Genomic DNA, 21,711 nt, shown 5'->3' with positions numbered 1-21,711 from the left:
CTGTACACTGTACAAGACTATCGTTGTGTCACACGAAGGAATGCTGTTGTTATCGTTTATTATTTAACCTTCCTATCTTCTATCACTCAGAATGTCTAAAGTAAAACAGAAATGTGAGAAGACACCAACATCTGATATTTTGGCAACAGGTTAATTAACATCTCGTACTTACCTACAAAATACTGATTCATTTGATCTTGTCAAAGCTTCATCTATCCTTTCCGAATTCTATCTTCTTCTCTTTCTCTGCCTCTCCGCTCGCACACAGCTTCCCTCAATCTCAGTCTCGCTCCGTATTTCATGCATTGTTAATCACCAGCGACAGAGCCTCCCTGTCCGCCTGATGTGCACGTGACGTATGTGGGGGACGAGCATGATGTAACATGCATACAACCGGTGACATGTGTGTTGACAATCACGTAGTGTTAACGTGATGACGACGTAGTGTGTGGAATGATGATGAGGATGACATAGAGTTCAGTTTCTCAAGTTCTGTGTGGAATGATGTGGACACAGAGTGTGAAATGACGAGACGTGCTGGGAGTATCACAGAATGTTTCACATCAACTGATAATAATCAAAATAATCCCCCCAAACCATAATTCATCGGGAGGACATTTTCCACGTCAGCCGACTGAACTTGTATTATTTTGTCTCATTGGACAATACAGGATTTTGTTTTCATTTAGAGGAGCCATGGAGAGTCTTCACTTCGACTGTCCTTCTACCGGCTCATGCGACACAATGTGTTATCTCCCTCTTACACATTATATGAGTACTCTCCCTTTTTACCGGCTCGTTCTACTTATTATCTCCCCTTTCGCTTATTGCCTTTAAAAAATGTTTCCGTGGTTTTCCTTCTAGAGAAATGGTTGCCTGTAAAAGATTTAGTTTAGCCGAGGTCAGTGAAGTCGACGGCGCGTGCTGAGGCCTGGATGACGAGGTCCTTTGTTTCCACTCGACTGGTCATTGGTGCTGACGTGGCGTCAGTAACTGAGGTTTACACAAGCTTGACCGGCTCTGTAGAAAGCGCCACCTACAGAAATTGCATGTGTCGGGGATTTGAACCCACAAACACCGATCCTTGTTGTCCTGGTGACAACCGCTTCTCTGTTGCATCGTCGAGCCGCTTATCTTCACTTCAGCTTCAACGCTCTCCCCGAGGGCGTGACCTCCATTTTCGGTTAGCTTTGAGTTGAAGATGGTGTAACAAAGTTTATCACACTTCCTAGTTTATGGAATTCGCTCAAGAATCAGACATTTTCATTTCAATGTGAAATGTGGATAATAATACACTACTGCTAGTGTAACAACTTGTCACGCTTCATTTCAATTTAAAACAAATTTTTGTGCAAATTGACTTTGTGAAAAAGAAAAAAAAAAGAAAAGAGAAAAATGCAAGGTAAGAACGATCGCAGATGACCATGTGATGTAAGAATCCTTACAAAGGATAGTCTGCCTTATATGGTGAAAGCCTTTCATGTGAGACAGAAAATATCACGTGACCCAGTCAATTTGGCGTGGGTCGGATGAAAAACGATGATGAGGATGATGCTATCTCCAAGGGAAGGCGAAAGAAACTTGAGCAAGCAGTACAATATACCATCAGGTTCAAAAACTGGAATGTCGGGTAGGGTGGAATCAGCTAACTAGAGGACTTTCGTTTGCAACTTAAAAATGTTTTTGTAAATGTAACACAGGGAAGCTGGAAACCTCTCATGCTGAAGTATACGAAAGAAAAACTCTACTATCATGAGACAGATGAATGAGCGACATGCTACAGTCTCAAATAAAACTATGTGCAGGGAAAGTTCTCATACAACACAGAAATGACTCACAGGAGGGTTGACACAAAAGGACAAATGTCAACATACTGACTAGCAATGGGAATAACAGTTGGTGCCGTCTCCTTGAGCGATTGTTTGGTTTTCGCCATCTTGGACGCGAGATAACAATAGTTATTACTGTGAACCATGCTATACCACGTCCAATGGAAGAAAGGAACAAATACATTCTGCGGTGTAGAGTTCTGAAGTTCATTATTATTTGCAGCTTTCACGTGCTGTGATGACTGATGTCTTGAGCACAGTTAAACCTGTCAGGAGCGAGACCATGATTTCTAAAATAAGTGCACCGTGCAAACCACAATGTTAGGAGGAGTTTTAGTTCGTGGAACGAACCGGAACCGCATGACAAGGAGCGAGTCTCGATGGTAGATTCACTATCTACACGCGTTCGTCGAGGGCTCGTCAAGGCTAAAAGGTGACGTCACACCGTGGTTTCCATTCCACTCCGTTCAGAGGTCTCCGACATGGAGTCGGGGGTGTCCGACAGGAACAGGTCTCCTGGCCCCATCACCTTCCGGCACGAATCACACAGACTGCGAGAACCGGGCGAGCCCAATGGAGTTACGGGCCTTTGCGGAGTTCTCTGTTGTCGGAGACCAGGAGATCCGAAGACGGAGTTGGGCGGGCATGCCGTGGGGCTGCGCGCTTTGGCTGTCGGGAGAGATCCGAACACCAGCGGCACCATGTTGCGTCGCGACGCCCGTGAGCCCTCTAGCGGCGGTCGGAAGACCACGTGACTGTCGCGCGATGCTGCTTGCATGGCGCCGGTAGGGTGCGGCTGGGAAGGGGACAAACGTTTGCCGTTGGAGGAGGGCCAGGTGCTGTTATCGCTGGGCGTGTCCAGCGAGCCGTTGCGGGAGGAGGCAAAGTCGAGCGACCGGAGTCTAGAGACCCGTCCTTGACCGGCCGCTGAAGGTGAAGGATCCGTGGATCCGTGCACAAGATATCCGGAGGCTCGGCGTCTTTCCCAGCATGCTGTTCAGAGGTTCCTCCCGAAGTTGCGAGGATCGCAACCTTCCTGACAGAGGAGAACTGTCCACGCTCGACCTGCCAGTCTCAGCCCCTGGCAAAATGAGTTGCTGCACACTCGCACCACTGTTCCCATAATCCATCTGTGCCGGGAAACTGGGGCAAGAGTCAGGAGGGGGCTTGTCGAAAGACATCTCTGAAATGTTCGACAAAGATCCCTTCGCGCCAGCCCCCGTGCGGTCCCCCCTGAAGGAAGAAGGATCTAGAGAAATGTCAAGGGGTAACAACTGCATGCCATCGAGTTCTAGCTCCTCTGTTAGGTTGTCTCCCGCAGCGGAACGAGAGGCTGATATGTATTCAGAGGCTGTGGAGTTGGTGTCTGTGTCTATCTTCGATGTAGGGAGGGGGGATTCCTGAGGTGAGGGACTGACAACCGGCCGGCCTGGCAAGGGCCTGCACGGGGGCGACTTGACCGGCCTGGAAGACGGGCGCAGGTGTGAATCTCTGAGCATGCAGTTAGGGTGGTTAGTCAGACCCGACACAGAACAGTGCACTTCTACGCATGCCACATCGTTTGCTTCTCCTCCACCACCCTGCCTGCGCACGTGCGCCAAACATGGCGTCCTTAAACTGTCGAGGGACGCGTCGGGCACCATTTGGACCCTCTCCTCCGCTCGACCCTCGTCCTCGTATCCTGGGGATGCATCTGAAAGACATGCAGAGAACACGCCACACTTTCGGAAAAAGCCGCCGTCCATGCTTTGCATGGACCCACGCCATGCAGGGTAGCGCCTGTTGTTAGCGGTGGCCAGGCCGGAAGCGAGAGGGTAGGAGCATGCTGGAGGGAGGGGTGGGTGTGGAAGAGGACAGGAAGGAGGCAGCAAATGTTCCTGTTCCTCCCTGGAGCCCCTTCCAGGAAGCCTCACCCCGAGACCTACGTTGCTTCTGGCCGTCGGGCCGCAGGACTCTGCCGCGTTCCGCTCCGATTCCGCTCTCCGTCCGTTGCCGCTGTCTGCGAAGGCCAGGTCTGGGGTCGGCAAGTTCTCGGGATCCAGGTTCTGGTAGGCAGGGTCAGGATCTCTCGTGAGGTCAGAGGTCATATCTGGATGATTATTGCGGGTGTCAGATCTTAGCGCCCGCGGCACGACCTGCTTGTACAGCTCCTCCATCTCCGTGTTTCTGACGTAGTCTGAGTCTCCTGTCCGCCGGGTGGCGCTGGGGGTGAGGTCAGCACCACTGGCTGTCTTGCTAGCTTGGTTGGCTTTCCTGCGAGGGCGGGGCCCCGTGCGGAATAACTCACTACAGGAAAGCGAACAGAAGAAGCAAAATAGAAAAAACCAATGAGAAGCCATATCAGCACGACATCGATGCAACTTTCAACAGTCTAGCTAAATAAGCTAACAACAACATCTCTACATTTCACAGTTATAATATTGATAAAAAGCAAAGAAAAAAGAATAAAGCTGCTAGAGAGGATTGACAAAAACAGTTCCATATTTCACAGCGGGATCCAGTAGTTCTCGGCCAAGATGTCCGCAGTGTCATTATTTTCGTCATCACCAGCCACAAAACCGTTGCACCCAAATACCCAGAGCTGTGGATGATTGATGGCGGCTACACGGCGCTATTTATAGCATCAATCATGGCAGACACCCTACAGTGAAGGGACAGTGAGAAGGGGGCACTCCCCGTCTCGGCTAAAACTCTTGTGCAAACCTTCATCGGGAACATCAAACACCAAGCTTGACGACAACAATTACAACATCCACGACAGACATAGATCAAACAACGATAAACATATGACCACATGCAACTTTTATCTTCATCTGATGATTATATTGTTTACATTATTGTTTACAACACATTTCCTACAGCTAATAACAGGTCTTGCCAGTCTTCCTGGGACTGAGAAACAAACTCCTCAAGGGTATGATGAATTTACTTCAATCTTTGTTACTATTCTTTTTTCTATCTAGTCTTACTCAATCCAGTTGCCCAGGGTAAAAAAAAAACTCGCAAAGTTACATTTCAGGATAAAGTGGACAAAGCTGTCAGGATAGCAAACCCAACAACACATCATCCAACAATATTTAATATGTAAATACACTTTTCAATAATACTCGAGCAACAAATCTCTATGAGAGGGAAAGAGGGGAAGAGTCAAAGCATTGTTGAAGTATTCATTCACTGGGTGTCTGGTTGAAATATTCGTCTGATATGAAAAGTCACCGAGTGCAAGCAAGGACAATAAAACCGTTTTAAAGCGCTCAGATCGACACAACAATTTCTCTGGTCGCCATCTGCAGTAGAATTCAGCTTGTTGTGGAAGATAATGAAGAAAATTGAAGGGACATCAGAAGGCAACATAATGTTATTTTAATTTCATTAAAATCAAACCTCATCAGATATTACTGCCGGTCCTACATTTTATGAGAATGTCTTTTTCCTTTACACCGGGCGGTAAAATGTCACTGTGATATTTCAAATAATTTTGACAAGGTCCATTTTTGTCAGTGATCTTTGTCATTGTTCTAAAAAAAGATCGGGTTCAGAAATGCTGTATTTCTTAAATTACTTTTCTTAGCGGAAAATTTTAACACCACATCTGCAACACGAAATCAATACGAACACATTAATTCCACAGCCATGAGATGGAAATAAGTCATAAACATCGACACGCCATCGCCCTTTCTCGGAAAAAGAAATTTAAAAGATGTGTTTGTCCTTGTGGTCGACCTCGTTTTTGAAAATTAATGATGTCAAAGTTCCCAGCGGGCTTTCTAGAAGAAGATCGCTTAACTTGTAGAGAAGCAGCCACGCTCGAGGGATGTTCATGGCTGAAGCTGTAGGTAAAGAGGTATCCATGTAAGTGCTTGAGTTTTCATAAACCTTTCGCAAACCACGGCGCAGTTTTGAAAGACTCGTTCCAGGGGCTGGATGAGGGCTGCATGAGGGATGGACGAGGGCTGGACGAGGACTGGACGAGAGTTGGAGGAGGGCTGGATGAGGGGTTGATGAGGGCTGGATGAGGGTTAAAGGCCAACAGCGTGGATGGCGTCCATAAAAGTCCGATGGGAATGAGAAAAGGAACGACAGACATTAGAGGAATTGCACAGAGGAGTAAAGGTCAACGGAGCTTTTTGTCGTTATGGGGTCAGATGTTAGAAGCCGAAGTTTTTTTTCGGAACCAGCCTGTTACTTCTTTTGTTCACATAAAGAAATTAATGACACAGCTCACACGGCATGGGAATTAAATGTTTCTAGACCATCTTCCTCACTAACAATGTGTTTAACATGTGCTGCATGATGTTTCAGGATCACACATCATTAAGCAGCAGGCATTAAAGGATTCTTGCAAGTTTATTTACCAACATTCAAACCATAAACATCTCCTACTGTTTCATGTGTAAGTGTGTATGTGTATCTGTAGATTGAACATGCTAATTAATATTAATTTTATAATGGTTTGTGAGTGTTGTCTCCTATATGTATGTTTTCGTTTTGAGAAGTTGTCAGCAAAAATGCAACTTTTGGAACTCACCACATGTTGTAGAGAGCAGCTGCCACGGAGATGACGAAGATGGTGCCAACAGCGATGACAGCGTACATCCAGATGCTGGTGGTGCTGACTGCAACACAAAGACTGTCATCAAGACACTGGGGACACGTGCATCCGTTTATCAGTCGTTAAATGGAAGCTGAGAAAACTTTTACATTCTCTACCTGGACTCGTGTTCTTTAGCCCGTACACACTCATAGTGCCACTTGCAAATAAGTTTGCTGTAGGATAAATCTTTATCACTAAACCTGCTTTAATTTTGCATCATCAGGACCCGGCACACACCTGGCTGAACATCAGTGGTGCCTCCCGCCGCTGGTGTCGTGGTGGTGTTCATGACACAGTCGGTGAGGGTGTTGTTGGGGGAGTACACGGGTCGGTAGGGTGGGACACAGGAGCACAGGTTGCTGTCGACACACTTGGAGTTGAGCGGGGTGCACTCGGGTACACAGGTCAGCACATCGGCCGGTCGCACAGCATCATTGCACCCACCTGCCGACAAAAGACTCACCGTGTGTGAAGGTGTCATGGTAAACATGTGTGAAGTTGAATGAAATATATCACAGACTCATAGAAAACTCCTGATGTCCACCTCCTACGACTCGAGAGCCACTTGTATCCTTTGTCTTCCTTTATTTTGTGGAATGTTTCGTTTCTGTAGCTACGGGCATCTCCCAGGCTTTAAAGGTAAACAAAACCTGCTTCTTTCACAAACATTTCCAAAATCCGTCAGTCTGTTTTTCTACTTTCATCTTCTGCTCTCTTCTCTCTTCGTGAACATTTCAACTGTGATATGTGTTTGCAGTACAAATATTTTGCTCACGTGCATTGAACTCACTTATTTCATAAAAGATATCAAAATTAAAAAGTAGATTTGAATACAATACAAATAATAAGTATCAACTATGTTCGGCCCATATCAACTATATTATTGATATATTATAGCTGTTATACAAGTTCTAGCCTCCAGTGTTATTACAAGATCTTAACAGTTGCAACCTCATTAAAAAGTTGGATGTGTCTCGACTAGACTTTAAAAGTGAGAAAAGTTTTAATGCTTTCAAGCTGATGATGCCTCACCGTCCTTAAAAAAGGACAGCTTTTCAGAACTGGTAAATATTTCCTTAGAAACTGAAAAATCTTGGAAAAGATTTACTCCCTTCTATAACATTCTGACATAATCTCAACATTTTGAATGAAACTCGTTGTAATAAGAGGAAAGCCTCGTCCTTTAGTCGGTAAAATAGTCTGACAGTTCAACAGTTCATCACAGAAGCCATTAAACCTGTACATATTTAACAATATATTTAGAACTTTTCTTGGCAGACGATTGGGGGTGGGGTGGGCAAATCAACAGTTTTCAAGCAACATGCAATACCTCTCACAGAAGCATAAATGAGCAATGGTAATCTACCACATTCCCCATTAACCATTCCGTTTGGAGCTCTGGATAACATATTTACAAAGCATGAGAAAATACTCAGCGTGTTGACAAAATTGTTCCTAAACACTGGCAAGTATTTAGAGAGAGAGCCAGCCTCTACCATCATCAGTTCAAACAAAGTCTGCACCATCATAAAGGAATATTGCCGAAGTCGATCAAAGTCTGGAGCTGGAGGAGCGATTCTGTATCCCACCCCACTGCTTCCCCTCCCATTAAAACGCACACACACACATTCTCTCTCTCTCTCACACACACACACGCATACACACGCACACACACAGACTGCTTATACCAGCATAAAGACATAACATGGTGATGTTAACACACATCTGCGGGATTTTGTAGAACCGAAGTCAGAAACCGTTGGAAGGAAGAAGAGTTTTATACGTTCTCTTCTTACACAATGATTAGATGAGAGCATCCACTGAAAAAAGAATTTATTAAAACAAATTCGGCAGAAAACATCAACAACTGCTAGACGACGAGGAGGACGATGATGATGATGATGATGATGATGATGATGATGATGATGATGATGATGATGATGAGGATGAGGATATGTTTACACTCCCTGCTTTACACGCTCTAATCTAACGGCATCTCTCCATATCTACACGAGTTGTCTGTCCTTGACCTGTGAATGACATTCTCGTGGCAGGAACAACAACGAAGTGCGGAAAGAAATTCTTCTCCCTTCCTCCTCCCACCCCACCATCAGCTCCCACCCGCCTGCTTTGATGCAGCAGGACGCCGAGCACGTAAAGCCGTCCTACCCACCGACAGCCGCTGCTGCCAGAGATGGCGCCACCAACGGTTGAGGCAGTCGGCTGCTGCAGCCACTCGGTGACCGACCAATCGATGGGCGCCAACCGCCGGCTGACCGGCCGTCAACAACATGGCTGCTGATGGCGAGGGTCGCGACCTCCGTCAGACTGCTGCTGCTGCCACTGATGTAAGCCCCTTGCTCGGGAGAGTTTGTTTTCTCAACTAGCCACCCCGCAAGGAGAACAACAACAAAATCAATCGCTAACTGTACCCGGCTTCAAGCAGATGGAATTTCAGCAGAAGTGGAATCTGACATGGAATCTGAAAAGGAATTTGTGCGTCAGACTGGCAACAGATCGCTTCCTTCTCTACACCCTGGGTCCGCCATCATCTTCTGTCCATGCAATTTTCAATGATTTCTTCAACCCATCAGGCTTGTTTTTTTTCTAAAAGCAATTTTCATTTTCGATGGACACAGTTTGTTGTTGAACCTGTTTCAGGGAGAGAGACAGAGAGGTGTCTCCACGCATGCGCATGAACGCGTACATGTGCAAATGAAGGTATAAGCTCAAATGTTTTTGCGTATAAATATATCTGTACTTCCATCCTTACCTCGGTGTGCTGTGACGTCAGATTATACAGAAAGCCCCTCTCTTCCCTGCACTGTGACGTCATCAGAAAGATACCTTTCTATCCAGTACACTGTGACGTCAGATCAGACAGAAAACCTATCTCCCTGTCCGGTGAACTTATGGTGTCGCTGCATCCTCACAGTTATGAACTTGTCCAGCAAGTGCAAGATAACTGAGTCGATCAGTTGGTTTAATCTTTTGTCTTTCTCATATTGTGCCGGACACTACATCACGTGAGCGACAACACGTGACATACCTCCGATGTTATCACTCTGTATACACTCTGTTATGAACTTTGGAAAGCTATATCAAACATTGTTTCAAAGAGATGACGCAGATGAACGCCTCACCTGTACAGACCAATATCGTCTTTACCCTGGTCATCCAAGGATGCAACGAGTTCTTTCTGAAACTTCGCAGCGTCTCGCGCGATCAGCAGGCAAAGCTCGTGAATTCACAGAGCGCCACGCACACCGGTCGAGGGCGGAGCTTTGCCACACCTGCACGGAGGATTTTTCTGGAGGGAACATATCTTAGTTCTTTCATCGAGCCGCAGGTGTGTTTCTTGGGTATTTCCAGTGATGCTGATTACACCTTCACATCTAGGCGCACCGACGGCTGCACACCAAGCACTAGTAGCACCCTCGTGATGACCCTACAGTTTGACCCGGAGTTCTGATCACCTCAGGGATGCTTCTTGCCAGACTCTCAGCTTTTGGCCATCAGTAGCATCACTGGGTAGATAGAAGCCATAGTTCACTGTTGATTGGCTTGTATTCTTTTGTGTAATAATGGTGGTGGTGGTGATGATGATGGCTTTAATAACTGTCTTCACCAACTTCAGCCAGGCTTACAGCCCTTTAAGAAACCCACTAACATATTTACTAACTTTAAAACATCCTATGCATAAGCCCTCGCTCGTGCACACCACACACACACTCACAGTGTAAGGAGGGAATAATCATAGATTAGCTCCACCCAGACACAAAAGCACTCACTGTCAGTGAGGTTTATGTTTATGGTTTGGCTTCGATGGGGGAAATGCGCTCTAGAGCTGCATTTATCTTAAAAGGCTTAGTGGGCCGGAGTGTAATATTAAGGGGAGCGTAGCAGCAGTTTAAAGGGAGACAACTCAGCAAAGACCAGTGTGATGCTACGCTAACCTCAACCACCATCCCCCCACCCCCCCAAAAAACAAAAACAAAACAAAAACAAAACAAAAACCACATTCCATCTAATACAGGTAAGGGAAGAACGACAACAACTTTTATTCCTCGATGTAGTAATACAAAAACATTTCAATGGAGGAAAAGTAGAGCCGCGCGTGTTCCAGACAATCTACTCCAGACTCGGTCAGAGCTCGTTTCATATCAACGCGACAATCAACATTGAATCCGAAAAATCGGCGAAGGAAAATTGAAGTTTGCACGAAATGATGCTGTAAGTTTGTGCACTTGTGATCCTATCCTCAGATTACATCAGCGGTGGATCAACTAGTCGAGGGTTTACGTTTACCCGCCATCATGACGCTGGACCACGCGCAGACTGTCCTTTCCTGTCCTCCCGCCATGGAGAGTTAGCAGCTTCCTGTCTGGAGACTGAGAGCAGGGGAGAGTATGAAGCCGCTCGTGTGTCGACACAGGCTGGAGGCGGTTGTTTTATCCGCAAACACATGCACAGCAACTGATAGATGGCGCTGCCTCGTAAAATGATTACTTACCCCACACGCCAGAATGCTTTTAGAAGAAAGTGATGTAGAACCTTTTAGTGGGAAGGAGAGAGAGAGAGAAGCAGACAGACATAAGTAATGAAGCTGTGTGATGTAACTAAACTTTTTTCTGAGACTACAGTCTTTATCATTCTTTCTTAGATGGATTAGCAGAAAACAATTATTGAACAAACACAAATGCTCTCCTTCTCTCACTCTCACATGAAATGTTTGGCACTGTCGTCCTCCTCTCCTCACTAGCCTACCTCCAATCTCTCCTTCACACCTTTCCGAACCAAGGCTTTTCCATTGCAGCACAGGTCTACAGTCTTGGTTACCACCAGGTGGCATTCGACTCTGAACTAGAGAGAGAGAATATTTCTCTCCCAAGCTAAACACCGACATGTGTCCGCCATTCTGCTGACCTTTCGTCTGCCTCCTCATCTCCTGCCCCCGCCGGCTAGGACTGCAAGACCTTCTTTGGAATTCCCCTTTTGTGGTCTGGCACTGCTGGCGAGGGACTCTGGCAGCTGCACTTTCTCAAAGACCGAGAGGAGCGCACGCGCTCACCTCACTGGAGTTCTTGAAGAAACTCGATGACACCGACGAGGTGAAGGTAGGTCAGCGAGCTTTTCACCACCACCCTCGTCCTACCTTCAGCCCCACTGCCCACCATCAGCAGCCACTTGAACCCCAGCCCCGACAGAAAGGTCTCGCTGCCCTCCCTGGGGTCATGTTGTCGGGGGGTGTCATGCTACACGTGTGTGGAGGGCGTGCGATCCAAGTACACGAACAACTCATCAGCCGCCGCATCCGTCATGTTCACGCTTGAGGTACCCTGACAGCTGTTACAGCGCATTCCATCAAATATAATGTGAATTTTGTTTGCAGGTGGTCTGTGAGGATTTACAAGCCTTTATCCTTCATGTGGCAAGTTTAGTGAGATCACGTGACTCTCGTGGCTGTAGCAGGGCGCTAAATAGTCCGCCTGTTATTCGGCATTAATGCGCGCACAGCGGACTGTTATATAACCACACCACTTTGTCTTTATTTCTTCTCCCTTTCCTTTTTGTGGATTTCTTCTTTTAAAATAATATTCCTTTGCCTGTCATATTTTTGTTTATCCTTTTATGAACTTCGAACAGATAGCCTTTCAATCCCTTTTGGCTGCCGTATCATTATAATTATATCTATGTGAAGTATCATTATGCTTCCAAAAAGTGTTCGATATCATTATGAGTATACAGAAGTGTGAGACATCATTATTCTTCTACAGAAGTGTGAAGTATCATTATTCAGGAGACAGCTGTGGACTGTCAGAATATTTCTACAGACGGTTTCTGTGATGGAGGAGATGTTTGAGAAGTGACCTCCACTCACAGGACCAACAAGTAGCACGTGCACGTGTGTAGGTGTCAGAATTATTTATGTTTGTATAAATACTAATTTATCTGTGTATCCCCATTACTCTTATGAGTTTCCTTTTACTTGACACTACTTTAGTGATTTTTTGGGTTAAAATGTCGACATTTTTATTTTGGTGGAGTGTGGTCTGGCTTTGGCTGTGGTACTGCGCTGTGTAAGATCACAGTATCTACTTGATCACCAATACTGATTACTTTGTTGATTACCAATACTGATTTCTAAAGCCTCAACTCAACACTGACAATAATTAAACTGAAAGGATGAATGATGACTACTACAAAAGCTTCCATGTCCATGATTGCCAAGACAACCAACCTAGTGATGATGGATATGTAAACAAACTGACACTTGCTGTAGACCAACTGACACTTGCTGTACACCAAGACCACTGACACACTTGCTGTACTGACCACTGACACTTGCTGTAACTGACACTTGCTGTAGACCCACTGACACTTGATGTAGACCAACTGACACTTGTTGTAGACACACTGACACTTACTATAAAACCACTGACACTTGCTGTGGACCTAACTGACACTTACTATAAAACCACTGACAACTCATTATTTGTTTAAGCCGTTGTAGTCTTCATCACACTGATTACTATTTTGTCTCAGACTGCGTTTTGGTGCAAAGATGATTTCAAATAGTTGAATTAATTTTATTACCACCCGGAGGCGAGAAGAAAGGAACAAAAGAAAGAATTTATAAAGAGGCGATAGATATACAGGCTACAGATAGGTATAGAGTACATAGCATCACGACACATTTCTAAACATTTTATCAACAACAGACTATGCAAGCTTCCAAGTCATCTTCTTGCTTCTGTTGCTTATGCCACGCTTCTCTTAAAAAAAATAATCCAAAGGGTAAAGGCGCGATGATGATGATGATGATGATGATGTTGATGATGATGATGGTAATGACTAATGACACTGACAACGACGATGAGTGGGTTCTAATATAAATACAGCAATGGTACTTTACTGTTGTGTGTCACAAAACTCGTTGACATCTGTGATGTGCTGAGTTATACGTTAGTTTTGTCCGTTATCCTGCCATTACAACGATGCTAACCAAAAAAAAAAAAAGAAAATAAAATAAATAAAATAACAAACAAGTCAAACGTGCTTAATTCAGCGAGAAGCAATGATAAAGCGATAATTGAACCTCGAAGTGATGAAGCAAGACATCTACACAAATATTTATCGTGTAACAGCAGTTAGCTTTTTAGTAAACAGTGCAGTAAAATATTAAATAAAAATATTATTATCATTATTATTAAATGTCGATAATTATTTTATTATTACAAGGAACTAAAATGACTTCATTGACAGAACTTGAACAGGTCACCGAACATCAGTAATAAATTAGTCAACAGACGGAAGACATGTGATGTTTACAATGTCAAAACACCAGGAGAATAAACAAGAAGTGAAAGTGTGAAGCTGTGTTTACTTACATCAGCATGGAGATAAACAAATCTCAAAGCACCGCCAGCCGGAGAAGACGACAGCCAAACATTTGTACATCCACACGACTTGTCCACCAGACCCGATGGTCTCCCCCCCAAAACTTGTGGGAGGCTGCGAGCGGCCGTTGGAGGGCGAGACTGAAGAAGCCGAGGAGCCAGAGGCGCCAGCATTGACTAGCATCTCCCCCAGACCTGACTAGACCTGACTAGACATGACTAGACAGACCTGCTGTTGGCAAGTCCTGGCCTCCACATGTAACTTTGCACGTTCCCCCCGCACGTGCGGCCCTCCCGAGCCAGCCTCGGACCGGGGTACAATCAATACCGCCTATAACACCCGAGCTCGCCGCACACCGGCGGTAATTGTGGCGGGTGAATACCAGGAGAAAGACCAAATTTTCACCGTTCTGCGGGGCAGGGCAATTAACCCTCCGACCGCAGCCAGGGTCGAGAGGGGCGCTGGAGCTGAAGGGTAAAGACCTAATTAGACTTTTGTTAGGGAGAGGCTCACCAGTCCTTTAAGCTGTGGTCAACCCAGGTCAGAGTACGCGAGGGTTTAAGTGTTGTTTGTGATGTTCTTTGACTACACTTCTCCTCCCTTTTAGTCTGTCTGAAAGTCTCTCTTTCTTTCTCTCTCTTCATGTCTTCACTGAAAGAGCTTAGCGTTTGCTGCAGTCACAATCTGATAAACTGCCAGTCAGTCAGAATATTATAAAAAAAAAAATAGCTAGGTTCTACCGGAAGTGTGTTAACTAGTCTGTCGTCGATGATGATAAATTAAGGACACACACGCACACGCACGAACACATAAATAGAGGATGGATTTTTTCATTTTGTGCTGGAAAGAAGGAAACAAAGGTAATGAAAACGATGATGGTTTTCTTGTTTATCATTGTCATCTGAGTAAACAATAACAGCTGCATTTATTTTGCGAGTAACAGGCCTGACTGAGCAATAATAACAGCAATAAACTGCAGAAGGCATAACAGAATGGGACTAAGTGGACATGTAGATGAACGATCATCACACTCCACAATCGACTGATTTCACAAAAGACACGTCAACCAGGTTATTCACTAAAAATCATACTTTTGGATTATTTTAATATCTACATTTTTGGCATGTAATTTTATGTGTAATTATTCAAGTTCTGGTGTATATCAGCCAATTTTTTAAAATTTTGTATGAGTGAAAAAAAAAATCTTAAATAGTTCGCGTATTCAGGTCATGGTTCTACTGGATGATGTGGAATTCCCTCAGGTCCTGTCTGCTGGATCTCGTCCTACTTTACAATGTACACATTTTCGCTTAGGAATGGCAGTAGATAAGCCTTTTAAAATTGTCTTGCCAAAGAACTGCTGTGACCGTTGTCTGGAATCGACCTTTGATCAAAAAGTCCTTCTCCCTCCCTCGGGATGTGTTGAGCAAAGAGCAGTTGCACTTAGGAAATTGTAATCATCATCATGATGTTTGTGTATTACATCTGTCTACAGGGCTGTTTTGTCACGGTATAGCCTTAAAACACTAATCCCAGCCTGTATCCCACCCCTCCGACGATGATTCTAACGAAAATAATGCATTATAGTTTAGGAACTCATAAAGAAATTTAAGTTATTAAAACATAAATGGCAGTTAATCATTTTGCTCGACAAAGGACGTCTTCGGTGTTTCTCATGACCCGGATATAACCTCGAGTTTACAATCCATTATTCTTGTGAATATACAACATTCCAAGGTTTTGTGGCTGGCAGACAGTTTTATGGCCGGGAAATGGTTTCGACCCCATTACACACCAGCGCAGTCTGGGGCGCAGACCATTACCCACGGGATGCGATCCTCACAGGTTCAAAACCAGTTCATGTCAAGTTCGTGAAGAAGTACACCGCAGCAAGGATTATTTCGAAGAATGTGGAATAGATGGTGTGTCGGTTAGGAATGTTAGGGCACTACTTTCTCCTTCATCACTTTAGCGCCCACCTCATTTCTCAAAGGTCAAAGTTCATAAGTGCCTTACTGAGTTATATTTACTTTTTAGTTGCAACATAAGAAACTGCACATAAAATAAAAATATTGTAATGTTTTATATCTAGCTATCTAAGATTTATTATTATAGTATACAAATGATTGTATTTTATTTTTAGCACTTTTGTCTGTTTGCTACCTACCTGACATGAACATAAAACTTGGAAGTATAACGAGTGAATGATAAACACAGCGATGGGCTGCTAGTAAAATAAAACAGAAGTATACAGTCAGTGAACAGTGGTGTGGAGCAAACTTTGTACATCATCACAAAGTTTAAATGATGCTTACATTGCCATGATCCTCTCGATGCCCATTGAGGTGTCGATCACCGATTATCATTGATAATAATACCGACAGGTGTCACTAGCCTTGACTTCTTATCGCCAGGCTGTCATAGACAGTTTTATCTGTCTTTTACTGCTTTCTCTACAATCCACGTGTCATGTACAGCACTTACCACCACGAGTCCTGCATCCTTCCCACAATATCCTTTATACCACGAGTCTGTATGTTCCCCACCATGCATTCAACCTGTCAGTCATTCAACCCACTAGGTGTTGTTTGCTAAGTCTGTTATTTACCTTTCTAGTTTTTCATCTAGTCTGTTAATTTTGCATGTTCATCACCCACCTTTCTACTTCATGTGGTTGAGTTACCACACTACCTACTGTATATCCAGTTCATTATTTACCACTCTACCTACCTTCGACCACAAAGCCGTCAGACCTGCGACAGGTGACCGTGCGGAGGCCGGTGGCGCTCCACGGGGTGGCGTTCCAGGTGAAGTTGAGACACGTGTCTGTCTGGCAGGTCTCCTCGTCCCACAGGGTGTCGTCGCAGGGAGGGTTGTTGACGCTGGGGTTAACAAGAATGGCCCTTGACCTCGCTCTCACGCCCGTTCGAAAACCTTGAGAGGGTCAACAGACGGAGGATGTATGAAGCGCGACAACGGTCCAAGTATCCGACTTTACAATCAGCTCCATGCACACATAAAATCACGCAAATATTTTGTTCCAACATTCTCATGGAGTCAACATTTTAATTGTAAAAATCTCACAACCATGTCTGTAAATATTTTATTGCTTACCTTCTCTAAAGTCCTGGCATCCGATGTAGCAGGTACTCCACTCAGACCACTCGGAGAGGCGACACTCACCTGGACAAGGTACACGACACGGCTGGCGGGTCTAGGGACAAAGAGACAGACACATCGATCAAAGCACACCGGTGGTAGTATATTTATTGTCAGACGCACACACGGGCATGGACTGATTTCAAATACCAATATATCTACTGGTTTTATGAGTTGTTTCGCTCGATACGCACGATTGCCAACAGCTGTTATCGGAATGTAATTTCCGTTAGCATTCGGGTGAGCTTCTCGTTATACAGGAGCAGCTGTTTATTTGATGTCCTGTGGGTCCAATGGACTAATGTGCAGATTCATCATTTTCTACTTTGTTTACCTGAGGTCAAAAGATCAGGCTGCAAGGATTACCTTTAGAACGAGCTTTTCAGTGTCGTGGGGACAACGAGTGGAGTTGACTGGCTGGCCGTCCTCCCCGACACAAGACACGTTTCTCTCCTGCATACCTTGGCCACACACGCCTTTCTGTAGAGCATAGTCCAGAAGTTATGTTCAACCACATCATACTTAGAGGAATGCTCAGCCAGGCGCATCGAAATTGTCATAAATCATGTTTGTGCATGAGATGGTGGGGTGATATGTGCATACGTGAGTGTATTCATGAGCGCAGTCACGCACACAGACGAACACCACTTTATATTTAGTCACGTGAACATTTAAACACATGCACACTGGCAGTGACAGGGCAGGTATGCACGATGATACACCTGTGTCCTGCAGCTTGTCCAGTCAGTCACCATCCAGCGATAGCATCCCTGCAGGAAGCACGGTCTGCTCTGGTCCATGGAACCCGGACACTTCCTCCCGTTGCCAGTTGGCGCCTGCACGGTAACTCTGTACCTGGTGGTCACACCTGTGCATGACGAGAAACCATAGGTAATAACTTTGCTCCTGTCTAACGGCCAACTGAACTTTGTTCAAATTCACCCTGGATGTTTATTGTAACCTTTGACTCATTGACCTGTCTGTCAAAATCCTGTCTTTGGAGCTATTGGTGGATTAAGTCCTTCGCTTTCAAGAAATCACGAAGCTGTGGGATTATCCACACACCTTGTATATGCGCACACACATGCTGAAACACACTTTCACACACTCTCTGTCTCTCTCTCTCACACACTCACACACATTTACACGAGTAAAGTCGATGTGCATCACTGTCCACATCTTGTCAACCTTGATGAAATTAAATTCATATTCAGTAAAGATATCGTTTAGTACAAATGTTTGTTTGTTTGTGTTACTTTTTAATTTGGTCGTTATATACCGCCCCTGAAATTTCTCAAAATTCATTCATTTAATCCTGTCGGACTAGTTGTTGCTTGTTTATTTATCTAGTCGGACCGTGTGAAGCTGACATCATTTCATGCAGTTGAAACCAACGACCAGTCACTTGCTTACAAACAAAATCAACATCCCTTTGTGTTTGGTATCGTGACAGGTGTGCATGCGGATGAACAACAAACATTAATGTATGTGTCATGTCCTCGCACAGGGTCTGGACACGTGCTCGGCGTACCCAAACCGCAAGTGCGCGTGCAGGTGCTCCAGTCCGACCAGTCCGACAGAAGACAGTCGTTGTCGCAGGGAATCTCGCAGGACACGACAAGAGGCTCGGTCATGGGTCCGAACAGCTGTAGAGAGAAGGATGATAGTTGGAAGGCGTAATTGGAGAAACAACTGCTTACATGTAGTTTTCAAATAAAACAGTTGAAATCGTCGGAAAAACGTTTTAATAAATAAATAAATTCTGAAATAAAAAAAGGAGCGAGAATACCCTGGGTATAATTACTAGTTCTGTTGAGAGTGTGACGGGGGCAGGGACAGAGGGTCACCTCAATGCATTTGTGGTCGTCCACCCGCTGGCCGGCTTCGTTGCGGCACAGGGCGAAGCGCTCCTTGTGGCCGACGCCGCAAACCTCGGAGCCGTCGTTGACGAGGCAGGAGGTCCAGTCCGACAACTCCCACGAGTACTCGATGCACGTGTCGCCCTTGAGACACACACGCACGTCCTGCTGTGCCATGCAGTTCTGCCCGGCAGTCCGCAGCACCTTCCGGCTCCGAACCTGCGTCTGCTTCCCGTTACACGGCTGCAAGGGAGGGAAATGCGGGCGTGAAGGCATCAAGGGAGATAATCTTTTAATGGAAATTGAACAGGAGTGAGGGTCGTTAAGTGCAGACATTTGAATGGAGGCAACAAATGCTGAAAAATCCGTGAGATTTGTTGGTGATAATTTTTGTGGGATTTTAGGTTTTAATTTTCAAACGAGGTTATGTGAGATGTAGGTGACACGTGATTAGTCACGCGGGAATTAAGTGTTTTTAAGTGAAAGTTTAGATGAAAGCTTGGATGCTAATTTGTGAAAGTTTAAATAATAATTTAAACAAAAATTTTGATAATAAATTATGCCAAATTATATATAATATTATGTGTGAATTTATGGTTTTCCCTTTTTTCCGATATTTTATAATTTAGCTGCAATCGGTGATAGATAAAGATTTTATTTCCCCCTAGCGGCTGAGTGAGTCTCAGGTATCACTGGTTCAGATTTTCACGTGACTCACCCCTCTAAAGTCGTTCAGAGAAGTATAGGGTTAGTTCACCATTTTACATTACTGATGGCTCAAAACCATTTTATCTCACATGCTTGTACAGGAAGATCTTACTACGCCAGGTGCTTTCAAATAGAAACATCCTGACAGCTCACCTGCCTGCAAGGTGTCCACTCTGTCCAGTCAGACATGACACAGTGTCCTGGACACGGCAAGTCGCACGCCTGGACATTAGCAGGTCGCTCGTTTCCTGGACAATAACTTGGATCCAGGGGAGTGGGTCTGGCCAAACCGTTCATGACAGCAAAGCACCTGTCACAAGACGATACAGTCATCTTACCTGGTGTAGTCTTTCCTACCTACACCCATCACACACTTGTAAACCCATTGACTGAGGGATTGATGTGGGGTTGCTTGATTGAATAATGTAATCTTCATAGTTGTGGATTAAGGTTTTCATTTTGAGAGATAATTTTCAACCTGGGAGTTGGAGAGAGGGTTGAGAAAGAAACTTTTTTTCTACTTGCCCCACGCTCCTTGTCTGTGTTCCCTCTCCACAGATGTCGCCACCATGGGGCTGGCACGGCCCCCAGTCATCCGTGTACCACTGGTGGTACTGACAGGGGACACGCACACCCGGGTCTGCGATTCCTGAACAGTTTTCATCACACGATCCCAATGATGTTCACATCGACGGCAACATGGATTACAATCTTTATCTTTACACGATACATGTCAGCTATTTGAATTACTTGAATTTTCAATTACATCAGTTGTCAGGGATTTAAAATGTTCTCAAGGTGCATGCTTTCCTGAAGTATTAGACATGCATGTCATGGTTGATCCTCAGAAAGAAAGTGTTCTCACCGTGGTGTAGCCATAGCTGGTTGGACACTTTCTTCCTCCATTCTCGGACTGGGTCTTCACGCTCCGGTACCTCTGCTGAATACCTGACCCGCAGGTAACACTGCACTGGCTCCACTCACTCCAGGGGTGCATCAGACAATCCACGGGGCAAGAAATGGTGCACGGCTCCTCCTCATATTCTGCGGAGAGGAAGGGGAGGCAACAAGCAGAGTACCAGTTTAGTATTTGGTGAGAGTTGTCTTCGCTGCGACACTTACAGCCAATAATCGAACTTCCTTTCGCATGAAAGGAGACAGGAGAGACGACTCTTTGGGAAAAAAAAGGGAAAGTGATATGAAAATAGGGAGAGGTACAGTAGCAGTCAGTCGGGTTTAGTAGCAGTCAAGCACTAGTCCTTGTAGAAGTAATCACATCCACTCCAACGGTTTGATTGTACAGGAAGAATTCGGTCTACACATATATCACATTGTTTTTGTTTGTTAGTAATTACTACAGACTACAATTCTACCAAAAATAGTTTGGGTTGACGACAAAAATTACAGATATTAAAAAAGAAAATTACAGACATTAAAAAAAATCACAATACAGATACAAATGAAATAAAAATGCTTAAAAAAAAAGGATTAAAGACAACAAATCTCCGAAAACAAACCTTTCACCTTTAGAAAACATTTGTATATGTGAGATGCACGTATGGGTGATGGTCGTATAGAAATACTGGATGCGCTATTTTTTTGTATCCATCAAGATTTTATTAGTGTTACAGAAGGTTGATTGATTGTTGCCTTTAGTGTTACAGAAGGTTGACTGGTTGTTGCCTTAGTGTTACAGAAGGTTGACAGGTTGTTGCCCTTACCCACAGCGGAGCAGCTGGCCGAGCCCTCCATGTCCCTGCTGCTGGTCTGGCATGAGATGACCTTGTACCTGACCCCTGACCCGCAGTACGCCTGCTTTTGTAGATCTTCCTCAGGGTGTCGTTGGGTGTGCGCTGATGCAGGCTTTTTAGCGACATCTGAGCGAACTTCTCCTCAACCTGCCAACAGGTGCAAATGTCCAAATGCGACTCACCACAAGGGACAGTAACCATGAAGTGATGTACTTACAGACAGTAGTTACTAATCAGCAGCTACGCGGGGTTCTTATAACCAGACCTTCCAGATCAGGTTGGGTCAAAGGTTACAGTTCAAGGCCATCCTTGAGACAAAAGCTACTCACTGTAGGCATACTGAACTTGGAGGTTATCTCTAAAAGCCTATTCGCCTAATTGTGTTTTGCAATATTCATCTTTAATATTAC

The 21,711-nt window shown here is 44.9% G+C and overlaps 1 protein-coding gene across 1 annotated transcript in view; it reads right to left on the bottom strand.

Annotated features, from left to right (window-relative positions):
* Positions 1 to 1,364: 1,364 nt before the first annotated feature.
* LOC112556053 (thrombospondin type-1 domain-containing protein 7A-like) overlaps positions 1,365 to 21,711 on the bottom strand; it is a 104,478-nt gene continuing 84,131 nt past the window's right edge. Inside the window, 13 exon segments of the mRNA XM_025224666.1 lie at positions 1,365 to 4,115; positions 6,358 to 6,445; positions 6,661 to 6,867; positions 16,555 to 16,758; positions 16,939 to 17,038; positions 17,350 to 17,463; positions 17,706 to 17,851; positions 18,515 to 18,629; positions 18,831 to 19,085; positions 19,704 to 19,860; positions 20,072 to 20,199; positions 20,416 to 20,594; positions 21,272 to 21,442. Coding sequence (XP_025080451.1) covers positions 2,732 to 4,115; positions 6,358 to 6,445; positions 6,661 to 6,867; positions 16,555 to 16,758; positions 16,939 to 17,038; positions 17,350 to 17,463; positions 17,706 to 17,851; positions 18,515 to 18,629; positions 18,831 to 19,085; positions 19,704 to 19,860; positions 20,072 to 20,199; positions 20,416 to 20,594; positions 21,272 to 21,442 — 3,248 coding nt within the window. The 3' untranslated portion in view covers positions 1,365 to 2,731.

The sequence above is a fragment of the Pomacea canaliculata genome, linkage group LG2, assembly GCF_003073045.1.
Source record: "Pomacea canaliculata isolate SZHN2017 linkage group LG2, ASM307304v1, whole genome shotgun sequence".
Classification (NCBI taxonomy): domain Eukaryota; kingdom Metazoa; phylum Mollusca; class Gastropoda; order Architaenioglossa; family Ampullariidae; genus Pomacea; species Pomacea canaliculata.
Note: the sequence above shows the minus strand (reverse complement) of the source record. Positions and strands in the feature narration are given on the sequence as shown.